A 25,379-nucleotide genomic window follows, 5' to 3' on the forward strand; every position below is an offset into this window, starting at 1 on the left:
GCAGGCCCCAGGATGGGGAAGGCAGCTGGGAAGAGGCTGGGCGGGCTGCCCCGGGAGGCACCCACCTGCTCCCCTCTCTGGGGCTGCCCCCCGGTGCTGGTCACCTGCCAGCCTGGCCCGAGAAAGGGAGGCGGATGGGGCAGCCCTGCAGCCACACATGGCAGCAGGCTGGCCTTGAGTTTGGGAAATGCGGGGTGGCCCCGAGTGCAGGGGGGCACCCCTTTGTCAGGTGCACTGAAGGAGGGGGCCGGACATGGACCCCCCCACGGCCTCCTTCCCCGCAGAGGATCCTGGCAGCCCTTTTCAGAGGCTGCAGCTGAGGCAGGTTGGGGGCACAAAAATGTAAACCAAGCCCAAGTGGGGGGCTGTTATTCCCAAGGAGTCTGTGGGATTGGGACCGGCCCTGCCTGACCCCCATCCCCCCATCCTGGGCCGGCCTCCTCCGAAGCTCCCCTGGAGAGCGAACCCCAGAAGGCGGCGTCCGAGGCGACAAAAGCGGAGAGCGGGAGGGGCCGTTCCGTAGAGATATAGATATATTTGAGCGTGTCTATATAGATATTTATATGGGGGGGAGGGAGGGGGGGCGGGGGGGCGTCTTCTCTTATGTAAAAATTCAAAATACAATTTTTCTAGTAACAATCAAAGTGTAAATGTACAAACCCTTCACTGCTAAGCCAAGGGAAAAGAAATCAACCCCACTGGGGGAAGCCGGGGGCCTTCTCGGGGGCCCCCAGGAGGCAGGGCTGCAGCCGTCCCCCAGGGAGCCCCCTCCGCCCTCTGCCCGGCTGCTCGGAGGAGCCACGGAGTCTCTCGGGCAGGAGGCGTCGCCTTCAAGACACGGAGAGTGACCGTCACGCAGGCCAGGCGGGCGTCCTCTGGCAGCCACGTCCCTCCGAGCCCCACGCCTGCCCTGGGCCGCTCTCGGGCCAGCAGGGCCCACCGCACCGCCTGGGAAGCCCCCCACCCGCCGCCGCAGCAGCAGCTCAGCCCCCTTATCCCGCAGCAGCAGCTCAGCCCCACAGCAGGGCGGCCTTCCTGGCTGAACCGGGGTCTAGGACGCCGCGGGGTCCTTGGGCTGCTCTGTCCCGGAGAGCAGGGAGAGCCCGGGGTCCTCCAAGCAGTCCTCCCCCTCCGGGAAGCCGGGTCCTTCCCCCAGCTCGAAGAAGATGGGCGGGTCCGCGCTGCCCACATCCACCGTGCTGGAGTCCACCAGGAACAAGGGCTGGGCCGTGTAGTGGACCAGCTGCTTGCCTGTCAAGGCAGAGGAAAGGGGTCAGGGGTGGGAACGGCCCAGGGCCCCTGAATGGACCACGGGGAGAGACCTTCCCCTCTGGGCTGGCCCAGCATGCAGAGCCCGGAGCCCACCTGCGTCGGCCGCGGCGTCTTCCCCTCGGCCGGCTTCTGCTGCTCCTGGGAGGAGAGGAGCTCCTGGATCTGCAAGGGAGCCCGCGGGGTGAGATGCCGGGGGGAGCCGAGGGCAGCCCCCCCACAGAGGCAGCCAAGCAACAGACCACCAGCCCTGGCCCCTCCCCCACCCCCTTCCTTCCACCTTCCTTCCCCTTCCTTCCTTCTCGGTGCTCAGAGGGGCCTCTCCATGGTGTGTGTGGGGGGGGCAGTGAGCGTGCCCCCAGGCGCCCCCTCCGAGAGGGAAGCTGCCTCTCCCAGCTGAGGCCAGAAGGGCCAGGAGCCCCAGGGAGGGAGGGAGGGAGGACCGAGGGGCCTGCTGGGGAGGGGGCCGGGCTGGGGGACCTCCGCAAACTCACACTGGCCAGGCTGCTGTCCAGATCCGGCAGGTTCATGTCCGCCACCCCCACGGAAGGGCTGAAGAGCTGGCGGGAGAGGAGGGGGAAGGGAGCCGGGTTAGGGGCAGGGTCCCCTCCCCCTGAAGCCCCTCCCCCACCCAGAGTCCCCGAGAGGAGGAGGGGGGCTCACATCCATCAGGGCGCTTGTGTCCACGCTGAAGCTGTGCGTGGTCAGCATGTTCTGCAGGTGGTCCAGGCTGGAGTCGATGGTCTCCAGGTGCTCGTTCAGCTCGTTCCTGGGGAGGGAAAAGGGCGCCTGGTGGGGGGCGAGGGCAGAGCAGGCCACGGGCTCCCTGGGCTCGGCCTGCCAACACCACCACTGGCCCCTCGTCCCTGGGGGACGGGAGCACCGAGAAAGCCAGGGCCTGGGCTGCCCCTCCAGCTCCTCCGTTGGGGCGCCTGTGCGACCCACCCCTGCCAGGGGGCACCCGGCACAGCCCCTCCCTCCCAAGAGCCAGCAGAGTCCCAGGGAGGTGGGTGGGGAGGCTGGGAGGACCCCTGCCTGGCCAGGCCCCCAGGATGGGGAGAGGCCAGCTGGACCCCTAAGAGCTGTGTAGCCCCCCAGCGCCCCTTCTCAGCTAGTCAGGAGGGGCCTCCCGTTCCTCTCTCTCCCGGCTCCTTCGCTCTACCGCCAGCAGGGAATCCTGCCCCCCCCACCGGGTTGGAAGATGTAGGACCCCCTTCCTTGGGCCGAAGGGTTGGTGACCCTCCGGGCCAGCCCCACCCTGCTCGGAGCAGCAGCCAGGCCCCTGGGCCCTCCAAGGGGGCTGGGCAGATGCCCTGGCTGCTGGCTGCGTCCCTGAGCGCCGCCTGAGGGCGAAGCAGCCGCCGCCCCCTCCAGCCCCCTTGCCTGGGCGTCTCCCTCTCCGCGCCCTGCCCTCCTCCCCACTCGGCTCCTGAGGGGCTGGCAGCCACGGCTGAGGAAATGCTGACCCTTGCTGTGGTCTGCAGTGCAGAGAGGAGGAGGAGGAGGAGGAGGAGGAGGAAGGGCTGGGGAAAAGGCAGGTGACCTCAGGCATCTGCGGAGCACGACCCACCCTGAAAGATACAAGAAGAAGAGGCCTCCATGGAGACCCACCTGGGGCCCACCTGGAGGGAGGGGGAGGGGGGACGAGCAGAGCGCTTGGCCAGCCAGAGGCTGAGGGCGGGGGGAGGAGAGGCCCCAGGCGCAACCGGGGGCCGCCTTGCAATCGGGCAGGCCCAGGAGGGGCTTCCTTGTTGCCCAGGCAGGCCAGGGTCATGAGCAGCAGCCCAAGAGCCCGGAGTGGGGCCCACGCCTGCCCCCTTGCAGGGCCCGAGCGAGGTCTCCCCACCCGCTGAGGCCCAGCCCCCCCTTGCCACGGGGCTCTTCCTGGAGGCTTCCTCCAAAGGATGCCAGCCCAGACCGGGCATGCGCTGTGTGTGTGTGTGTGTGTGTCCGTGTGTGTCCGTCTGTCCGTCCTGGGGGAGCATCCCTCCCACCTGGGGCCTCAGGTTTTAGGGGGCTTTGGACCTCGAAGCCCAGGGGGGGCTCGGAAGCGACCCCCTTGAGATGATGCTGCAGACGCCCCGCCCAGGGAGCCCCACCCCTCTTGTCCAGGCCACCTCCTGCGACCCCCGAGACTGGCTCCCCCCTCCGGCTCTGGAGACAACACAGCCCCCGCCCCCATTCAGGCTCTGCCTTTGGGGCAGGGGGTGCGATATCCTGCTTGGGCCAGCCCCAGAAGGCCCACTCGGAGGCCATCAAGCGTTGGCAGGGCCGGGCGTCCCTGGGCTGCAGCCAACCTCCAGGTGGAGCTCGGGCGGGGACGGGGCCCCCTCCCCTGCGCTGGGTGCCCCCCACTTACTTGTCCAGGCAGGCCACGCTGAGGCACTTTTCGTGGGGCTGCTGCGCCCGGGGGCCCTGGGTGGCAGGGGCTGTGGAAGAAGTGCTGCTGGGCTGGTCCTCCTGGAAGATGGAGTCGATGAACGTGGAGGGCGAGAGGGGGGCGCCCAGGGGGCTGGCCTCCTCCGCGGAGGGGCTGCACGAGGGGCTCGGGGGCTCTTCTTTGATGCGGACCACAGGGCTGCTCCTAGGAGAGTCCGGGAGACGGAGGGGCAATGAAGGCAGGCAGGCAGAGGCCGACTGGCCCGGCCGGAGGACACCGCGGCTTTGAGGAGGCGGCTAGCGGCTGCAGGCAGAAGAATGAACGGGGAGGGTCCCCCCACCACAGAGCTGCCCTCGCCCCCCAGCTCATCTCTCCTCTGAAGGGGGAGAACAAATCCTGGGGACAGATAACAGAGGTGGAAGGGACCTTGAAGGTCTTCTAGTCCAGGCCCTGCACCATTTCAGGCAAATTATTGTCCAGCCTCTTCCTAAAAACGCCCAGGGATGATGGAGCCCCCACAACTTCTGGAGTCCAGGCGTTCCACTGGTTCATGGTCCTCAATGCAGGGAAATTCCTCCTGAGTGGCAGGTGGCTTCTCTCCTCGATTGGTTTCCCCCCTTGGTTGCTTCTTCTCCTGCCTTCAGGGCCTTCACCCTCCCTCGTCTTCGTAGGAGCCCCTCGAATATGGGAAGGCTGCTATCCGGTCACCCCGGTCCCTGTTTCCTTCGACCAGGCCTGCCCAATTCCTGCCAAGGTTTCAGCCTCCAGGCCTTCGTCACCTGGGCTGCTCTTCCCTGCGCCTTCTGTGGCGTCTCCACCTTGGAGGTGGAGGGAACGTCCAGGGTTCACACGCCAGCAGCTCCAGAGACGGAGTAAACACGGAGCAGGACTGGCCCCTTTCGGCTCCCCTTGCGAAGCAGGAGCTCCTGCCTGGCCCTCAAATGACAGGCAGGCTGAGGGGTGGGGGGGAGGAAGCAGTAGGTGGCCGGGGTCTTCAGGGAACACTGGGCAGGGCACCAAGCAGGGGCCGGGAGTGCAGAGGGGGCCTTCCCCTCTTAGAGTCCCCTCGAGGCTCAGCAGCGTGGCGGGAGGGGCCTCGGGCAGACGGCGCACAGCAGCCTCAGAGCCAGCGGGGAGTGACTGAGCGGCTCCCCATCAAGGCCACAAAGGATGAAGACCCCAAACGGGCTCGGGACGTCCCCAGCCCCCTTGGAACGCCAGTCAAGCCCTTCCTCGCTTTGGAACCCTTTTCCCTTTCCTCGCCGGGAAACGCGGAGGACCAACCCCAGCCCTCCCCTTGTCTCCGAGGAAAGGCCCCCCCCCCCGCCCAGAGAAGCCCCCTACCTCTCCTCCTCAAAGCTGCTGCTGCTGGGACAGGGAGACGGGCTGGACTGGGCCAGTTCGGTCACATCGGAGATGATGGGGCCGGAGTCCGGAGAGTAGAGTTTGGGGCCGCCGTAGGCTGGGGAGGAGGCCTGCGGTGAGGAGGGGAGGGGGAGCAAGGTGAATCTTTCCCCAGCTGGCCGTGGGCCAGGAGGCAGCCCTCCCCCGGCACTGCCCCCTCCCTCCCCAAGAGGGGAGGGAAGCAGGGAGCCCCCTTCCCAGGAGGGGCTCCTTCCTACCCCGACTTCTCCCCCTGCAGAAACTGCCTCCCCCCCCAAAACCCCTTGGTAATGAAGCTTGAGAAGAGGGCCGAGAAAGCCAAGAAGGTGGACAGAAGCCAGTCAGGAGAGAGAAGGGAGGCCGGAGGGAGGCCGAAACGGGGCTCAGGAACGGGGCTCCACGCCTGGCCTGCACGAAGGGAGCGCTGCGCCTGGGTTCGCCCCGTGGGGGACGGGAGCTGCAGCCCCGGGGGCCCAAAAGAGCAGGATCCAGGCACCCCGGTCCCAAGGGGCACGTGCCGCGCAACGGCAGAGGCAGCCAGGACCTGCCTCCGTTGGGAAAGGACCGCTCGGGCGTGGATGTCTGACGTGAGGGCTCGCCAGGCCCCCCTGCCTGGGGATCCGGCCCGAGGGATGCTTCACACAGCTCCAAGGGCCGGCCGGAGTCCGAGGGGCTGCAGCAGTCCATCAGCCAGGATGGAGGGGGCCGTGGAGGCCTTCTAGTCCAGCCCCTGCTCAGGCAGGAGTCCCTGTACCTGCAGCACACATGGCTGCCCGGCCTCCCCTTCAAAGCCTCCCGGGATGGAGCTCTGGGGGCAGCTTCCCTTCCAGGGGTTCACTGTCCTCCCTCCTAGGAGGTTCCTCTCTCTTGAGCCCCTCAAATACGGGGCTGATCTACTGCTATCATGTCTCCCCCCCCCAGTCCTGGCCAAACCCAAACCCTGCAGCCGTTCTTCCTAGGTTTTACCCTCCAGGCCTTCGATCCTCTCAGTTGCTCCAAAGCCTCAACCTCTTTTTTTGTAACGTGGGGACCAAACCGGGATGCAGGATCCCAGGTGTGGCCTTACGGAGGGTTTATAAAAGTGGTCCGAATACCCCACGTCCTTCTGATTCAATGCCTGTCTGTTTATGCAACCGAGGATTGTATCGGCTCCTGTTTAAGGGGTCGCCCAGGGGAGAGATGCCAGTCCTCTTGGAGGCTCTCCCCACAGGCAAGGCAGCCAGCTCTGCCCAGGGACACCCGGAGGAGGAGGAAGTGGGGGGGGGGGGGGGCTGGGGTCCTAAGGGGCAGCCTGACAACAACGGTCCCTCTGTACTTACTGAGTAGGGGGAGGGGCTGTGGAGGTGCTCCAGGGAATACTGCCGGCCGTACTTGGGCATGCTGTGGGGGAACTGCCGTCGTTCAGCATCAGGGGGCTGGAAGGGAAAGCGGGGGAGTAGTGAGGCCCCCCTCCAGCCAGGGTCCCCAGGCCGCCCTGCCAGACCCGGAGCTCCCCCCTGCTGCCCCTCAACGGTGCCCCTGGAGGCTCACTTACATCTTCCTCTTCACCCCAAGGATGCGGTTGGACTGCACCAAGGAGATCAAGAACTGGATGAGCTGCAGGAGGAGGAAGAGGAAGAGGAGGAGGCCCTGAGGGGGCTGCTCCCTGGGAGCAAGGGGGCCCCAGAAGAGGCGGGGGAAAGGGGGAGCCTGCTGGGGGCGGCCAACTGCTTCCCAAGGCAGAGGGGCTGCTGGGGGTGGGAGGCCTGACTCAGGGCCCAAGATCAGGGCCCAGCCCCAAGCCCTCCAGGCTGCTGCTTCCGCCACCTCCCACCGATGGGCACATGCCCTCCGGCCCTTGGGCAAGCTGTGGGGTCACAGAAGTGGGGAGGGGGCTGCAAACTCACCTTATTGACGACCTTCTGCTGCTGCGTGTGCTTCTGACGCAAAGTGACCACCTCTCGCCACAGGGCCTCGTTCTCGCTGCAAGGAGAGGGGCGACCAGGCCATCAGGAGACCCAGCCTCCTGGGCCACCCCACCCCCAGGCCCCAGGAGGGCCTCCCGCAGACAGGCCCCGGCCTCCCAGCAGCGGCAGCCCAACCACCGGGGTCCTCCTTCCCACGACTCTCCAGGGGCTTCTGGCCTGGCCTCCTGGGCATCGAGCATCCTAGAACCCCCACCCCCCCCGGGAGGCTATAGGCAGTCCCTGTTTAGTGACCACAACTGGGACCTGCAACTCAGCCATTAAGCATAGCGGTCGCTAAGGGAAACCATGACTGTGCTTAAGACCTTACTTTGGCTTTCCTTCGCTTGACAGACCTGCACAGGCCCCAACTAGGAGGGCAGGTTGCAAAATTACTTCCTTCTTCACCGTCCTAAGTGCAAACAGCCACCAAATGAGGACTTCCTATAATGCCAGCTCTGTCTGTCGATATGCAGGCCTGGGGTGGGGAGAGCCGCCGTCCCGTCCCGGCCTCCAGGCTCAGCAGCCCCAGGACCTCAGAAGGACAGAGTGGGGAGGGACCCCGAAGGTCTTCTAGTCCAGCCGCCCCCAAGTCTTTTGGGCACCGGGGACCAGTTCCGTGCAGAGGGATTTTTCCACGGATCGGAGGGGCCCCGTTTCCTGGGCTGCTTGCCTGCCGCCTGTGGGGCTCCCCGTGCTGGCAACGCTGCAGCCTTCCGCTGGTCTAGGGCCCAGGGATTGGGGCCCCCTTTTCTAGCCCAACCGCCTACCCAAGCAGGAGGCCCCAGGCCATTTCGGGGGGCCCGTCTCTTCTTAAAAACCTCCAGGGTTGCAGTACCCATTCTCCACACCCTGCAGTGCCTTTTAGGATCTACCAACGTTACCTATTGTTTTTTATTATTTTATTTCAAAAATAATTAAACATACAATCGCAGCCAAAGCTCTCTGGGCAGTTTACAATAAAATGTACTTGGGCCCGAAATGTGTTAAGGCCTCGGCTTTACTGTTGATTTATCATCACGGTTGATGTTGAATTTATTGTTTTTATTATTTTGACGTTTTCTAAATTGTTTTATAATTTTAGACTTGTAAGCTGAGCCACTTGGTTGAGTTGGGCGGCTATAGGAATGGAATAAATCAATAAAATATTTTGAATGCTTGCCACGCAGAAGGAACGAAATGCTCTATGGACCTAACTTCGGTTAAGTAAAAATGGCAGATTCAACTCTTGTGAAGAACCCAGGCGGAACAGAAACCTTCACTACTCTTTCTGAATTGTGTTCACACAACGCCTCCATTCCCAAATTGCTGGGACGCAGGCGGCTTTGTGTTGACTTGCAAGGAGGCTCAAGGTTAAGCTGGCCTTGGGTTACACGCCCGGCATCCTGCCCAACAGGCAGCGGAACCGATACGAAAAAGGAAAGGAAAATCTTGCCCAATACACTTCATCCTCAGTCCATGCAATATGAATAGAGAAAAAAGGGGAAAAAATAGAACAAAAAGAAGAATGAAAAGTTAATAGGAAAACAGGACAAAATGCAGAATGATTTTAAAGAAAATCACGTTCTGGAGAGGCGAAGAAGGCAAAACAAAAGTGAATAAAATTCAAAGTAAGTGATGAAATGACCTGAAGTGGAACTGAACTGAGAGAACGGGGGACGGAGGACTGTATGCGGAAAAGAGGAAACGACAGTGGCAGATGCTATGGTTGAAAGGGTAGAAGAGAGAGGCTGGTGGGATGTTATGCTGGCCAACGGCCTGGACAGACTGGCTCTTTAGCCAGTCATAATGAATGCCCCCACAGGATCAAGTTTAACTTGTGTTAATTGTGTTCTTGCCGGCTTTTGTTGATCCTGGTGGCTGAGCTTGTGTGTGTGTATGTGTGTATAACACACACACACACACACACACACACACACGGATTTTAATTGTTGCTAGCCACCCAGAGTTTTGAATCTGAGACAAGTGGTCAATCTAAATTAAACCAAGAAAGCAACACCTGTCGGTGCTCCCAGCAGCCCCTGCTGCCCCTGGAGAGGGAAGCTTCTCCTGGCATTTGGAAGCCCTGCCCCTCAAACCGAAACTCAAGAGGCCTCCGGGGACCGTCTTCAAAGTCTTCCAGGGGAAGGCCAGTCCTTCTGGCTCAACCTGGCAAGCCCCCCTTTTGCATTTCTAAGGAAAGGGACTGCTCTGCCTCCAGTCCAAGGCACTGGAGGTCCTGCAGGGGCTCAAGTGGGAAGCTTCTGTGTGGGGGAAACGAAGCCTCTCTTGGCTCCATTCGGACAAGAGGAGCTAAGGAGGGGGAGCCGCCCCCCATTTGGCCATCAGCGAAGCTCCCTGGAAGGGCTTCGGTGGAAAGGAAGGCAGGGAAAGATCCATCCTGGGAGGCCCTGCTGGGCCCCTTCCCCCCACCCATGGAAAGATCAAATGGCACTGGGGGGACACCTGTGGGGGGCGGCTGATCAAAGGCGCAGAGGGAGCCAGCCAGCAGCTTAATCAGGAGGCTGCTGGCAGATTGGCAGGGGAGGGGCTGTACTGAGAGAGGCCGGGCGGGGTGACACCTGCCTGCAGGGGCCCAGACAGGTGGACGCACCTGTGCGCTTGTCCAAGCCGGCCCTCTTCCCCAGAAGGCCAGGCACCTCCCCTGAAGGGGCCTAGCCCTCCCACCCCAAAACCGAGCCAGCATCTGCTCGGCTGGCAGCCCCTCCAGGCCGCTGAGAAGGAAATGAGGGGTGATGGGATTCGGGGCTCAATCTGGGAGACGGGGAAGAGCCGCCACCTTCCCCGAGAGGGGAACTGAGCGGGGGAGGGGGTCTCAGGGGACAGAAACAGCATAAAGCTCCCCACGAAAAGAAGTCTTAAACGTTTGGGGGGCAATCCTTGATTTAATTATTTAAAGGTCTCCTTTTTATTTAAAAGGCACAGAGCTCTTGAGCAGAACTTTCAGAGGAGTTTCCCAAGGCCTACAAAAGACAAACTGTGTTCCTTATACCTATTTTTAAAAAAGGGGGGGGAGGGGAACCTTGGAGAAATGGAAGCCCCTTTGCCCAGGAGGTCCAAGAAGGAGCAGATGCGCCCCCCCCCCCCCACGCAGAGCACCTGCAAGAGGTTCCTTCTGTGGGGAGGGAAGCCGCTCTGATCTTTAGCAACCCCAGAAAGACGGCCAGGCGGGGAGGGGGGCAGGTCTGCCTTCTGGGGAGGCGGGCACCAAACGGCAAGGGCCACACGGGGAGGAGGCAGGCACCAGTGCCCAGCCCTGGCTGTGCCCGTCCTCAGAATCGCTCCTAAGTTTCCTCGGACCCCGGCCCTTCTCTGCTCAGGCCCCGCTTTCCACCCACCCACCCCACCCCAGCCACGTCTTCAGGAAGTGGCCTCACCTGAGCACAGCCGTAGTCAGGCAAAGCCCTTTGCATCACTTTCTCGTGAACCCACAACCTATGACACAGCCTCTTTCTCACGTGGGTGCTTTCTCCCGGAGCTGACCGAGAGCAAAGTCCAGCCTGCCAGGTAGGTCAGTGCCCAGACAACACCAATGCCTCCCTTCCCAACGTTTATGGGGACCCCTTGCACCCTTTCCGTCAACCGCAGCCCAGGGGGGCTCCGCTCTCTCCCTTTGCCTCTTGCTTCTTTCTTCCCATGTCCAACGCTTCCCCCAAACTTCATTTCGGACACTGCCAAAAACAACATTTCACACTCTCAGACTCTCTTATCGTTCTTGTATGCTTCGCTCATTCTTTCATAACTAGATTGGCCATGCTTTCTTATGGGCTCCTTTTCCGGGAGCCAGACGGACCACTGAACTGAGATGATGTCCAACTTCCAGGTAGGATAGAAGCTGCCCTCCAAAACCAGCTCAGGGGACAGAGAGCAAAACCACAGCAGGAGGAGGAGGAGGAGGAGGAGACAGATGAATGCTGAGCCACCTAGACAAGAACAAGGAACAGCCACCCCAGAAACAGCCGGGGGGGGGGGGCGAGGGGGGGCTGCATAAGATGACCCCCCTCTGCAGCTTTGCAGGTATTTTGTCAACTCTTCTCTGCTTGATGGGAACACAGGAGGGATGCAGCACACCTGAGTATTGCCATGGGATGGCAACGGGGGGCAGGGCTGCCCTGTGGAGGGTGGGGTGTCATAACGGGTTTCTTTTATCTCAAGATCAGGTGAGGCACTACTGCCACTTTAGAAAGCCACACCTAGAATACAGCATTCAGTTTTGGTCACCACACTATAAAAAACAATGTGGAGACTCTAGAAAAAGTGCAGAGAAGAGCAACCAGGATGATGAGGGGACTGGAGGCTGAAACATATAATGAACGGTTACAGGAACCGGGCCTGGCTCAGTCTAGGGAAGAGAAGGACCAGGGGAGGCAGGAGAGCAGCCTTCCAAGATTTGAGGGAGGGGCTGCCCCAGAGAGGAGTCAAGCTATTCTCCCAGGCCAGACAAGGAGTAATAATGGATGGATGCTGATCAAGGAGAGATTCAACCTGGAAATAAGAAGGAATTTCCTGACAGTGAGAACAACCAACCCATGGAACAGAAGTGGGAGCTTCATCCCTGGAGGCTTCCAAGAAGAGACTGGACTGCCATTTGTCAGAAATGATGTAGGGTCTCCTGCTTGGGCAGGGGGTTGGACTAGATGACCTCCAAGGTTCCTTCCTACTCTGTTCGTCTGTATATCTGCTGCTGTCTGGGGAAGGACAGCGATGCACCAGGAGTCCTGGCCAAAGGGCTTCAACATCCCACCAGGCCCAGAGGAATACACAACAGGCCCTTACACACACACACACACACACACACAAGCAGGATGCCACAAGTCGGATGGTGTTTCTCCGCTCTAAACACAAGGTGACAACTTCCAGGTGGCCTTCAGATTGGCAGAGAACTAGACTTGGATGCCCCCTCAGGGGAGGCGGTGTAATGGGACGTGGGGTCGCCCTGGGAGACAGCGGGAAGAGCTGCAGCCAGGGCGGTGGCCGGAGAAGAGGCGGCTGAGCCCAGAGGAAGAACCTGGGCGTGGGGAAAGCCTCAGAAGGGACCCTGCCTGGTCTCCTCAGCTGCAAAGGTGGGGATTGAGGGAGAGAGGTCTGTCCAGGCTTGCAAGATGCCGTTCCTACAACTTGACAAGCAAGCCGAACGGATTCCCCTGGGCGGGCGGCTCCCTCCTCCTTTCCCAGGACAGGACCCAGGAGAAGGGAGGCTGCACCTTGCCAGGGGACGGCCTAACTGGCAGCCCCCTCCTCCGCGGGGGCTCTGAGCACCGAGGACACTGAGACTTCCGGCCAGGATCCGCCCTTCTGGCTCTCTGCATCCAAGGGGCCACAGGTGGCGAAGAGGACGACCCAGGAGTCACCACTAGGCTTCACTGGGTCTCCCACGCGCAAAGCACTCCCTACGAGCGGGACAGGGGCCAAAGGCACTAGCGCTGTCTCATTTGGCAGCGGAAAACAGCAACACCCCCCCAATTAACAAGCAAGTCTACTGTGGCATTTCCAGGTATTTCCCCCCACCCCATCTCTCACCAAAGGATAATAAATCCTCATTTGCCTCTGGAGGCTCCTCTCGCTTCTCCCTCGCACAAAGCTCCCTTTGAACTAAGGCGCCATCTGGAGATAGCCAACCTGCTCTCTCTCTCTCTCTCTCTCTCTCTCTCTCTCTCACTCACACACACACACACACACACACACACACGGCTAGGCTGCTCAGAGCACTGGACGGGCAGCCGCTGACCCCAACAGGCCACCGCTGGGTACTAGCTGGGTGCCGTTTTATTGGTTTGCTTTCACAGCTCTGCATCACCAGAATTGCTCACCGTTGCTGGATATGAGATGGACGGCAAATGACTCAAATAAATAAATGTGTTTTACAAATAAGCGAATCCCCCAAAGATTCTTGGCTCATAAGCATCAATCCACACAGACGAAAGAGCCCTGTGAATGTCAGGCAGACGACTTCTCCTTTCCACCTCCTAGCCCCCCTCAAGTGGGAATCGTCTTGGGGCAGCCCAGGGCCAGAGGGCCAGGCAGGCTCCTTTCCTTCAGCCGAGAGAGAGAGAGAGAGACCGGACGGCCGCCGCCTCGGCCCAGTCCTTCAGCCGCAGGGAAAGGTACCAGGGTCTCCCCGCAGAGCAGGCCCCTCCTCCCTGAGGGGGAGGGGAGGGGAAAGGGCCCCTGCTTCCTGGGTGGAGTCTCTCTGGTGGGTAGAAAGCTCCCATCCCCGTCAAGGCAGCTGAGGGCCAAGGGTGGCCAAGGGTTTGCTTCCTCGGCTTCCGCTGAAACCTTCCTTCCTCCAGCCAGGCTTCCTACCCTGCAGCTCGGGGGATATAACTTTGCCAACAAAAACGACTCTGCAGAACTAACTTTCGCCCCCTTTCCCACCTCCGCTCCCTCTTTTTATAGAGTAGCTTCTGACCTGCTCTTGGGATGCTGCTCTCGTTTTGGACCCCTGGAAAATGCCCCGTTTGTCCTCCAACCTGACTCATCCTGCTAGGCAACCTGGGGCTGGTTGGCTCGTCCCTTCGTCCCTCTCTCTCCTGGCCGGATTCCTCCAGGGCGTCCTTCCCCAGGACGGAGCTTCCAACGCCCTCAAGGGAAGCGCTGGGACGCACTCCGGGGGGCCTCGGTTGGAACTACGTCACCACGCGAAGGGTTACATTACGCCACAAACTTTTACGACGGAGTTGGCATCCTCAAAGGTTTTACAAACTTTGCCAAATTTCAGTTCCACAGGAGTCCTGGGGGTGGTGGGGCTCCCAAATTTTGGACATATTGCACAAGTTAGCCCATTGGGGGTACCTCGGTTGCCCTACGATGCACCGTTCTGCCCAGTTAAAAGTTACAAGGCTGGGAGATTTAGGAGGATGCAGATTCCTGGCCCTGATTTATCCTCGAATGTCGTCTTGTGTCGCGGAAACAAAGATGGCAAGACCGACTTGGCCGGGGAGGGGGGAGAGGAAGGAGGAGGAAGGAAGGAAGGAAACAAAACAAGGAGGCCAGTAGGTGGCCAAGAGTTTTCATGAGCATTTCCACTCTTTGGGTGCTGATGGCGCTGCCGGCACTTGCCAGGAGAGGGCGCTACAACACAGAGGAAGGGAGAGCAGAGAGGGGGAGAGAGAGAGAGGGACACACACACACACACACAAACCCCCTCCCCTCCCCGGGCCTGTACGTACTGCTTCATTGCGATCAGCTTGGAGTCCATGCTCTCTTGCTTGCCCTTCATCAACTGGACATCGGTCAGCAACTTGGTCATGCTGTCCTGGCGAACCTTAACGTCTTCGTTCTTTATGCTGGATACCTGAAAGCAGGGAGGGAGGGAGGGAGGGAAAGAGGGAGAGGGAGGAGAGGGAGGGAGGCATTACTCAACTTGGAAATGAGGAAATGGCTGGCTAGGGGTCCCGTGCAGGAAGTCAGGAAACCAGGACAGAGTTCAAAAGTACCGCAGAGAGTCCTCGACCACAATTGAAAACCTTGGAGTTCTGTCGCTGAGGCAGTTGTTAAGTGAGTTTTGCCCCATTTTATGACCTCTCTTGCCAAATTTGTTAAGTGAATCACTGCAGCTGTTCAGTTAGTGACATGGTTGTTAAGTGAACCTGGCTTCCCCGTTGACTTTGCTTGTCAGGTCACAAAAGGGGATCACGTGACTCAGGGACACTGCAACAAGCGTCATATATGCGAGTCAGTTGCCTGACTGAATTTTGACATGACCAGGGGATGCTACAAAGGTCATAACTCTGAAAAAATGGGTCATAAGTCCCTTTTCTTAGTGGCATTGAAACGGTCACTAAGTAAGTTGAGGACTACCTAATTGGTCTATGGAGATTCTCAGCCGTCCCGTTCAGCGACTTTCTGGTTTTTCTCTGAAGAGGTTGACCTCTGCTGTTCGGCATCAACGCATGAGAGTGACAGCACTACGGAACAGTTTCCTGGGGAAAATAACACTGTGATACTGGACACCTGCCCACAAACAGTAGGAAATTAAAGGGTTTTGAATCTGCTTCTGATTTTTGGAAGCTCGCTCTTGATAATAGAAGTTTCAGGGTAAAAAGATTCGGATTGTCTGAATGGGTCTATGGAGATTCTCCGTCGTCCAGGTTAGAGGCCTCCAAACTTGGCAACGTTCAGACGTGTGGATTTCAACCCCCAGAATCCCCCACCGGTCACGTTGCTGAGTTTAGAGACCCCGGATGCAGGTCCTGGCTCCCCCAAAGGCCTTTTGTTTTGCTATTTTTCCAAATGGCAACTGGACTTTCTTGGTAAAGAAGGTTGTGCTGCCTTTTGGGGGGGGGAAGACCCCTTTGCTATCCAGCTGAGGGCGCGGCAGAGCCAAACCTCTGGAAGACCAGGCTCTCCACACAAACAGGGTGTCCGCGGGGCTCTCGGTCTCCTCAACTCAGAGAAGAAAAAGCAGGCCGGTCCTTGGCACCCGCCTCCTCTTCCCGTGGATTCCTCGGAGAAACTGTCCCAGGAAGAGCGACTCTGACTCAGAGGAGTCATTGGGGGCGCAGCAGGAGAAGCGTCTTTAGCTGCCCCAGAGGGGAGATTCAGCCCCCTGCCAACCTCGGCTCAGCTCTCGGCCGGCAGAAGGACCAGGAATTGGGGGACGGGATGGGGGGATGCTTAAGGCCTCAGCATCCGTCTCCAGCCATCGGCTTCCTCAGCCTCGCCCTCGTCATTGGCATCCCAGGGCCCTGCCAGAGAGAGGCTTCCTCCCCCTCCCAGGGACGGACAGAAGGAAGGGAGGGAGGGAGGGGAGGAAGGAGGAGGAAGGAAGGATGGATGGATGGATGGATGGATGGAAGGAAGGAAGGAAGGAAGGAAGGAAGGAAGGAAGGAAGGGAAGGAGGATGGAGGGAGGAAGGAGGAAGGACGGAAGAAAGGATGGAAGGGAGGGAGGGAGGGAGGATGGAAGGAGGGAAGAAGGATGAAAGGAAGGAAGGATGAAAAGAAGGGAGGGAGGGAGGGAGGCAGGCAGGCTCCTCTGAACCTCGGCTGGTCCCGGCAGACTCACGTTGGTGACTTTCCTCTTGATGTTCTCCAGGAGATGCTCCTGGCCCCGGAGGAAGTGGGGGTGCTGGAACTCCGTGTCATCCTTCTCGGGCTTGACCAGCCCCCCCTGCTCGATGTGAACCACTTTCCGGAAACCGTCTGAAAGACAAGAGGAGCCCCAGTGTGAGGGCAGCCAGAGCGGAGGAGACCAGAGAAGCCGACCCAACGGTCATCTACAGCAGGGCTCTCCCACCTTTGCCACTTTTCAGGCTTGTGGACTTCAACTCCCAGGACTCCGTGCTGGCTGAGGAATTCTGGGAGCTGAAGTCCACAAGTCGTACAGCTGCCAAGGAGACCCCTGAGGCACGGCATCCATTGCCCCTCCAAGGCGTGGGGTCATTCTGCTTCCCAGGACACACTCAGATTAACAACGCTCTCGTTTTTACAAGCCCACTTTCCCAAATGCCAAGGAGCTGAAAGGAAACACTTCCCACCCGCAGGTAGCCGGGGTGGGGTGGGGGTGTGTGTGTCTTTTTTGGAGAAGCATGGAAAGGGTTGCAGATCGGAGCAGAACTGAACCAGCACAGCCTCCCAGAAGCATCAGGTGGGCCCGGTTTGAAGCAGGACCTACGGGCGGCCCGTTTCCCTTGGCTGTTTGGTGGTGCTCTTAGTCTGTGGAGCTGCTCCATCATCCTGGTCAGGGTTGTCCAAAAGGAAGCTGGACTTTCTTGCTTTTTTTCCTTGAAAAGGTTCTGCTTCTCACCCAAGAACGGAAGAAGCTTCTTGCATGAGAACAAAACGTTTTCAAAGGAAAAGCAAAGAAGGAAGTCCAGGTGAGCCTTTGGGGAAAAGCTCTTGGTGGCCGGTGCTCTCGGCCGCAGCCTCCATCTTTGGTATCCGGTCTCTCCTCCAGAAAGCCCCTCCTCCTTCTAAAAGCTCCCCCCCCCCCGCCCTTGAGGGGGATCCTTGAGGCCACCAGCAGAGGCTCTCAGCCCTTTCTTCTGCCAAGCCGGCCGGCAAAAGCCGAGGTTCAAGGTCTCCTGGCCCACGGTGTCCCTGTTTACGAACACAAACAGCAGCAGAGACCCTAGTCCTCAAGGCTCAAGCGCCAAGCCTCGCCTGCCCCTTTAGGGCAGCTATTTTTATGGATATGGGGCTTCTCTGCCCTCCCTTTCCTCGGGGGCTGAGGCAGGGGCCCTGACAAAAGCGGCTCCTATTCTCCTCCCATCGGGAGCCCTAAAGGATGGGAGAGCTGCACTTGTTCTGGGGTCCCCTGATTATTATTTCTTCGGTGCTGCAGGCAACCTCGGGCAGGGAGGCCGATGGGTGGACATCCCAAATTCTCAGTACTGTATTTTTACTGTATTTCTATTCTTAAATAGAAAAAAAAAATAGTAAATGCTATTTCAGGAACCACAGAACATTTGGGGTCCGTTGCCACAAGACGATGCTCGGTCCTGTTATGGAGAAACTGAGGGTAGGAATTTGAAAAAGCGCACCCCCAAACCGAGGACAGCTAAATGAAAGCAATAGCGCTTAGATTTATATACTGCTTCACGGTGCTTTCCAGCCCCCTCTAAGCAGTTTACAAATATCAGCCTATTGCCCCCAACAATCTGGGTCCTCATTTTACCCACCTCAAAAGTCAACCTTGAACCTGGTGAGATTCGAACTGCTGGCTGTCGGCAGAGTTTGCCTGCAATCCTGCATTCCGACCACTGCACCCCCAGGGCTCTTTGAGTGACAAACCCTTTGAATGTTTATTTCACATTTCATGCTTCAAGGGCATTTTGTGAAGAGCAGAAAGTCCAACTTTCTCTTGCCCGATGCACCCCGCATCAGAAGAGGTCACGGCTGTGCACCATGGACTTTGCCTCAACTGAACTCAAAGGAAAGTCCAAGAAGCCCCCGGGCACCACACGCAACCGGAGCAAAGCGCCATCTCCTCTCTGGGCACGGCCAGAACCCGCCCGCTGGGCTCCACCCCAAGCAGCATCTCAGGGGTGTGTGTGTGTGTGTCCCTGGCAGACCTTCCCCAGGCGCTGAGCATACTCACACATGTTCAGCTGCCGCACAAAGCTGGCCATGTTGTTGTGTTTGAAATACTTGGGAAGGACCTCCTTAGCGAACTGGCCTTGGTCGAAAACATGGAAGCTGTTTCCACTCTGCAACGACAGAGAAAGGAGGAGTCCGCCAGCTGGCCGGAGCACAGCCAGCCGAGCCATAAAACAGACATGCCTATAGGTAGTCCTCCACCTACGACCACTGTTGAGCCCAACACTTCCATTGCTAAATGAGACCATCGAGTTGTGCCTCACATTACAGCTTGACTTGCCACAGCAGTTCAGTGAATCGCTGTGGTTGTTAACCTGGTTGTTAAGTGAACCTGGCTTCCCCCTTGACTTTGCTGGCCGGAAGGTCACAAAAGGGGATCATGTGACCCTGGGACACTGCGACCGTCATAAGTATGAATCGGTTGCCAAGGGTCCGGATTTTGATCACGTGACCGCAGGGATGCGGAGGTGGCCGGCGAGAGTGCAAACGGTCGTAAGCCACTTTTTCAGAATGCCGTGGTAACTCTGAACGGTCACTGAATGGATGCTCGTAAGTCGAGGACTGCCTATGCTGCAGCAGCCCCTTCCGCTCAGAAAGAGGCAGCCACGGGCAGGAGGCAGGTCCAGGCAGCCGGGAGCCCCGTGGGAAATATTTGAAAACCTGTCTTTAGTCAGGAGGAGAAGCCTCCCACGCAGACACACGCCTGACTTTTCAAACCCTTCCAGAGAAAAATTAGGAGGGACAAGAGATGCCAGAAGCTGGCAGGCTGCAGGGTTAAATGCCAGCGTCATTGTCCTGTCCAGAATGCCGCACGCCCCCCCCCCCGCCCACCGCAGCCTTCCTGGGAAGTGAAAATGGCGGCGGCGGCAGCGCCAAATGGACCGGCTCCTCGGAATCCCTCTCGGGATGGAGGAGAGAACAAGGACCCCCCCCACACAAGTTTCCTCCACCCAGATTCTCCCCGCAAAGAGATGGTAAAAGAAGCCCTAGCTCTGCAGACCTAAACCCGTTAAGGAAGAGCCGTGGTTCAACCCATGGCCAGTCCATTGGGTAGCCAGGCTATTCATTATCAAGAGGGAACCCATGAGCAACATTATCCAATACTTTATGGAGTCTTAAGTACACTGCGTCCCTGACATTCCCTGGTTCTCCTAATCTAATAAATTAAGTTTTAAAAACAGTAAAATTTGTCCAGCAAACCCATGCTGGCTTTGAGTAATTGTCTTGATCCTTTACTAAGTGCTTGCAAGCCAACTGCTTAATGATTTTCCCAAGTACCGAGACAAATTTTTCATTCTGCAGTTTCCCAGGTATACCTACCTACCTACCTACCTACCTCTCTCTCTCTCTCTCTCTAAACAAATGGCTATTTACCCATTTTTGGCATTTCCCCTGTACTGTGAGAGAGAAAGGCAAGCGAGAAGACGAGAGTCAGGGTTCCGATGCCAATCACAGGTGGCCGAGCGAATAAAGGAGATGGCCTTGAAGTACAGAAGGAAGGTCCAATATCAAGGCAACAATCAAGATCACTAGAAGCTTTCAAGAAGAGAGAGGCTGCCAGAAACGGGGTAGGGTCTCCTGCTTGGATGGGGGGATGGACCAGATGACCTACAAGGCCCCTTCCAACTGTTATTCTGCTGAGACAAACAAAACTTGAACCCAGACCAAGAGAGAAATGGGCAAAAACACCTGACAGACCCCTCACGATGAAGCGATTCAGACAAGTAAGGTTCTATCACTACAGCTATTGTACTGAAAGTAGCTTTAGACCTGTGTGGTGTCTGTTTCTCCTTCTTCTTCTGCCGTACCTGATAGGACTGACAGGTGACCAGGGAAAGGCTGCACCTTTATTTATTCAGCTGGTTCTATAGGACATATTAACCACTTTTGTTTTAATCTTGGTTTGTTGAACCAGCCATACGTTATTGGCTTGACTAATTGGGCTATTATATAAGGGCAATATTTGCAGGCCACAATGAATTACTTCATTCTATATAGATATGATGAAATAAATAATATCAACCTAATTGAAGCTGAAAGAACTCATATACAGGTAGTCGAGTCACAACGGTTCATTTACTGACCGTTCAAAGTTACAGCGGCACTGAAGAGAGTGACATGACCATTTTTCACACCGAGGACTATTGTAGCATCCCCGTGGCCACGTGATTTACATTCAGATGGTTGGCAACTGACTCATACTTACGACGGTTGCAGCGTCCAGAGTCATACGACCCTCTTTTGCGATCTCCTTACAAGCAAAGTCAACGGGGAAGCCAGATCCACTCAACGACAGTGTGACTAACTTAACAACTGCAGTGATTCACTTAACAAAAGTGGCAAGAAAGGTCGTAAAATGGGGCAAAACTCACTTAAGCCCATGTTTCACTTAGCAACAGAAGTGTGGGGCTCAATTCTGGTCCGAAGTTGAGGAGTTCCTGGCGTGGGAAAGCCCGGCCTGTGGTTCGAGGGGCCCTTTTGGTGCAGGACTGGCAATCGGTCAAAATCAGGACCTGAGGGGAGGGCCACCCCCCCCACCTTCTCTGGGGGCCCTTCCAGAAAGGACGGGGCCCTTCAGCCAGGCCAGGCCAGTGCCGGGCAGTGCATGGCGCAACAGCCTTCTGGCCACCCACCCACCTCAGCCCGGCTTCCGGCAAGGAGCTGCTGGTAGGAGCAATCGCTGCATGGTTTGTTCTGAGAGCTTTATTATTTAAAGGCATCCCTTTTGTTAAGCAAAATGCCATTATTCCTACGGCTCACAGAGCGGGAGTTTTATTGCCAAAATATGAGGGTGTCTTCAGAAGGAAAAGAAATATTTTCCAATCTGGCAGAAGAACATAAGAGACCATTGTACAACTGGATTTTCTCTCATGGCAGGAAGAAGATCTGCCATTGAGTCATCTTCCCGTTGAGACAACGCCATACGGTTGGAGAACAAACACAGCTGGGAAGGGTTGTGCCACCCTTGGCCCAGGCTTCGGTCTGCCAGTTCAGAGAAAGGGAGGCGCATCTTGGACTCCCCAAACTACTCACTGATCCTGGAATCCTTGCCTGGACCAGGCAACCTGCCCTCAAGTGACACTGCCGGAAAGTCTCCTTTGGGGGCAACGGTTGACAGCTCGTAGGTCGTCTCCCAATCCCATTCCCTGGCCTTTTCCCATCGACTGCAAAGCCAGAGATTTCTTATACAGCAGAGGGCTCTAACTCACACGTGAATCCTAAGGCTATTCTTATGCAAGACTGACAAGGCTACCATAGGCCCAGTCACCGGCTTGCCACACACACATCTTTATTGGTGTATGCAGGGTAAAAATAGGCCCGTTATATCACCCCGTGTGTTTCAGGCTTCCCAGGTGCCAAGGACTCTACTCTGCTGGATTTCTCCTTTCTGAAGTCAGTAAGGTCTCCTCGGCTCATCAGGCACATCCTTAATCGTCTGGGTTATCGCAAGGACAACCCACGAGGCTTCAACCAATCGCCACCTGGCTCCTGAAGGATGCTAGGATGCAATTCACTAGGGTTGGGGGAATTCAAATCCACTTAAAGTGGCATTTCCTGACCATGCTTCAAACCTTCGCCTTCATCCTGCAATTGTCACAGAAATGGAAAATATAAAGAGGGCGCCTGCTTTGGGGGACCTGTTGGTATTATGCCTTCTTCAGGGAGCAGCTGGCGTACAGATTTGATTCCTTTTATTTTTTAACCTATCTAAAGACAAGTACCCTTTTGCTAGTGTGCTTTGTGAGCCTGAGTCATTCTTAGCTCCCTGACATCTAGTTTCCCGTCCTCTACAACCCAGCCTTGCTCACGGTCAACCCCAATGAAGTTCAGATGAGTCCGAAGTCAGCTGTCCGTATTTAGGATGCACCTGTTGCCAAGCTACAGGACTGAGTCAGGCCATTGGCAGGCCAGGAGTCCACCGAGGAGTGTTCAGCAATCTCTGTCAGGAAGCTCACAAGAATATCGTGGAAGGGTTTGCCTTGGGAAGCTGTGGCTGCTCCACTGGTGGAGGTTTGTAAGAAGACACAGCCACTATTTCTTGGCCCGGCACACAGATAAACGAAGAGCAACTTTCCTGGAAAGGCTGCTTCCTATCACCTCTTCAGTGTGCCTTTTAAGGAACTTAGCTCAGGCACATTTTTCCCCACAAGGCTTTGAAAGTATTTCTCCTCTTCCGCAATTGAAGGGAAAATCTACATGGTACTCCATATATAAACATTTTGTTCTTCCAAGAGCCAGAATGCTACAAAATTACCCAACCTGAGCCTTAAAAAAAAACAACGGAGAGGGCGCACAAGTAAATCCAGTTGTCAAGCAAATGTGACCTCCCTCCATTGACTTGGCTTGTCAGAAGCCAGCTGGGAAGGTTACGAACGGGGTGGGTGGGGGGAGAACCACGTGACCTTGGGACAGTGCAAGTGTCATGAACCAAATGTTGATCCATGGGGATGCTGCAACGGTTGTGAAAACCAGTCATAAGTCACCTTTTTCAGGGCTGATGTAATGGTCACTAAACAAATGGCTGCAAGTTGAGGACCACCTGAATGCACATTGGTCACTAGGAAAGGCACACAGTATTGCTTTTACCTAGCTATAATGTTTTATTAGGACTGATTATATTTACAACTCTACCGTTGTCTCTCATGAGATGCAATATAACCACAATCCTTGAATTACAATCTGGAACATACTTTTCTTATCCTCAAGAGACCTTTTCCCAAACTGACTCAAACGGCCTCCAGTCCTGTCTTTCCTCAGGAGCTATGAATCCATCCCATCAATCCTGGGCAGTTATTATTCTTCAAAGTTGGATTTTTCTCAAATGTTGATTTAGCGGCACTGATTGCATTTCAAAGTGGTAGCTTCCCATTGAGGCATTTTGGCAGAAGCGAAACAACCATCTGTTTAGAGATACTGCACACTTGCAACAATAAAACTCCTCTGAACACGGGGAGCTTACTTAAAAGAACAATTACTATATAAATTACTCAGTTTAAGACACTTTTTTAGGCACATGATATTCTGCTAGTTGGAAGATTGCTACAGATTTCTTTACTTGTTTACTGAAACAGAGATCTGAGAGGAAGCCTCATTCTAGGCTTTTGCCACTAAACAATCTGAACAATCTTTTCTCTTTTCTTAGCCTAGAATAGAATAATAGAGGACCTTGGAGGTCTTCTAGTCCAACCCGCTGCTCAAGCAGGAGACCCTATACGATGTCAGATAAATGGCTGTCCAGTCTCTTTTTAAAAAACTCCAGTGATGAAGCACTCACACCTTCAGAAGGCAAGCTGTTCCATTGGTTGATTGTTCTCATCGTTAGGAAATTCCTCCTTAGTTCTAGGTTGGTTCTCTCCTCGATTAGTATCCATCCACTGTTTCTGTCTTGCCTTCTGGTGTTTGGAAATTAGGTCACGCTCTTGTATTTGTAGGAGCCCCTCAAATATTGGAATATTGGCCCTTTCCCTGTGCTCGAACACTGACATAATCGCTAAGGACAAATCTAGTTAAGGTAAGCATCAAGAGTTCTCCCTTTCTGGAAAAACTGCTCCTTAAGATAAATTGCAACTCCATCCATCTCAGTTTCTTATTTTTCAATAGCATTTCCATCCGGCTTTAATTTCACATTGTTTTCTCTCACCCAAAGTGTGTCACAGAAGTACAGATTGCTTGAGCTCCTGTTGAGCTATATTGATGACAGATATTCCAGTGGTCCCGACTCACAGCTTCTTGGAGACGCTGAACAATGGAAATCCCTGGGACATTATAGCTCAGTGACCAATAGTCCCATAACACCTGCACCACGCAACAAGAAGGACCAGAACCTAAACCACAATCTCCAACTACACAGGAGGGCCAAACAGTAAAGTAACTTTTCAAACGATGCCAGCAGATAAGCAGCAGGTACCATTTTGAGAATAAAAACTTTAAAACACCCCTACAGCGCTGATATTTTAATTGAGAACTGCCCCGCTATAAAACCTATAGAGGAGAAATGGGAAAAAGACAGATTGCTAATACTGGTCTCCTTAGGGTAACAAGTATAAAGGGGAAAAAATACCAAATGGCTCTTTTCCTATGCTTGAAAACAGTCTAAAAAGCACTCTTTGGTATGAACTGGAGTAAAGAAAGATACAAAAACACACGTTAAGAAAACTCAAGAGAGGGCAAATTAGTAAAGGGCGAATAACACACACTTTTCACCACCTTAGGCTGTTTCACCACCAAAGAGCTGGGGCAGAAACAGAGAAACCCTCTACATTCTTCATCCTCTAAAGCAGGGGTCTCCAACCTTGGGCAGTTTAAGACTTGTGGACTTCAACTCCCAGAATTCCTGAGCTAACATGACTGGAGGAGGAATTCTGGGAGTTGAAGTCCACAAGTCTTAAAGCGGCCACAGTTGGAGGCCCCTGCTCTAAAGCAGCGCTCTCCAATATCGGCAACGTTAAGACTTGGGGACTACAACTCCCAGAATCCCGCAAGCCTGTGGTCGTTGTAGCCCGCCCAACCCGAAAGCCCCCGGGAGTTGAGATGCGTCGCTCCAGAGCAGCGGCTTCTCCGGGGCTCCATCACCGGCCCTTCGAGGGAGCCTCACCTGAGGAGCCCCCGAGCATCCCCTCCTGAGGGACCGCAAGGCATTTCTGCTCCGCCCCACTTGCCCGGTCGCCCCTTCCCACAAGGAAGTCGCCTCCTCCTCCTCCTCCCCGAACCCGACAGCCTCGACCGGACAGGAGCCGGAGGGACCCAGGCCCGGGCTGAGACCCCGCCGCGGCCTGCTTCCCGCGTGGCCCGAGGCCTTCCTCACCGGGCTCCAGCAGATGAGCGCGTCCGTGTCCGGATCCTCCACCAGCGTCCACAGCTTGGTGAGGAAGGCCGGCACGTTACTGCCCGCTCCGCCTCCTCCGGCCACGGCGCCGGGGGGCTCCATGCTAGCGGCGGGCAGCCCAGCCCAGCCCGGGCCCGCTTCCCTGGGCCGGCCAAGCCCCACGACGGGCTCCGCTGCTGCCGCCGGAGCGGGCGGCGCGGAAACGACTAGCGGCCGCGGCTGCTCCGGCCTCGCCAAAGCCCGACGCCGCGCTGCGCACTCGCTCCCTCAAAAGGAACGGGCATGGCCGCCGCCATCTTGCGACGCGCAGACGCAACGCCGCACGCACGCACGCGCCGTCTAGACGCACTGTTGTGCCTCGCGCCGTGCGAGGGACTGGTTGTGGTAGCACGCATGCGCTCCCACCTGTTGTCGTGCACAGATGCGCGCAGGCGCAGCCCTTCCACCTGTTCGCACCGTCCACGGGGCTGCCTGCAGGGGCTCTCCCGGCGCCTTCCGCTTGGCGAGTCTCCGGAAGGACGGGGGTCCTTCCCGGGAC

At 56.8% G+C, this 25,379-nt stretch overlaps 1 protein-coding gene across 1 annotated transcript; it reads right to left on the minus strand.

The window, feature by feature from the left end:
* Nucleotides 1-926: 926 nt before the first annotated feature.
* Nucleotides 927-25,191, minus strand: HSF1 (heat shock transcription factor 1). Its single transcript, XM_087958920.1, is given in 16 exon segments — nt 927-1,251; nt 1,366-1,389; nt 1,392-1,434; nt 1,764-1,829; nt 1,933-2,038; nt 2,736-2,840; nt 3,629-3,853; nt 4,994-5,124; nt 6,352-6,419; nt 6,422-6,447; nt 6,567-6,628; nt 6,919-6,994; nt 14,145-14,269; nt 15,983-16,119; nt 18,017-18,125; nt 24,821-25,191. Coding segments are annotated over 16 exon segments (1,626 nt in total). The 5' UTR covers nt 24,944-25,191; the 3' UTR covers nt 927-1,051.
* Between the last annotated feature and the right edge of the window lie 188 nt (nt 25,192-25,379).

Source organism: Notechis scutatus, chromosome 3 (genome assembly GCF_049901735.1).
Source record: "Notechis scutatus isolate UNSWTSFEM ecotype Mainland chromosome 3, rNotScu1.2, whole genome shotgun sequence".
Taxonomy (NCBI): Eukaryota; Metazoa; Chordata; class Lepidosauria; order Squamata; family Elapidae; genus Notechis; species Notechis scutatus.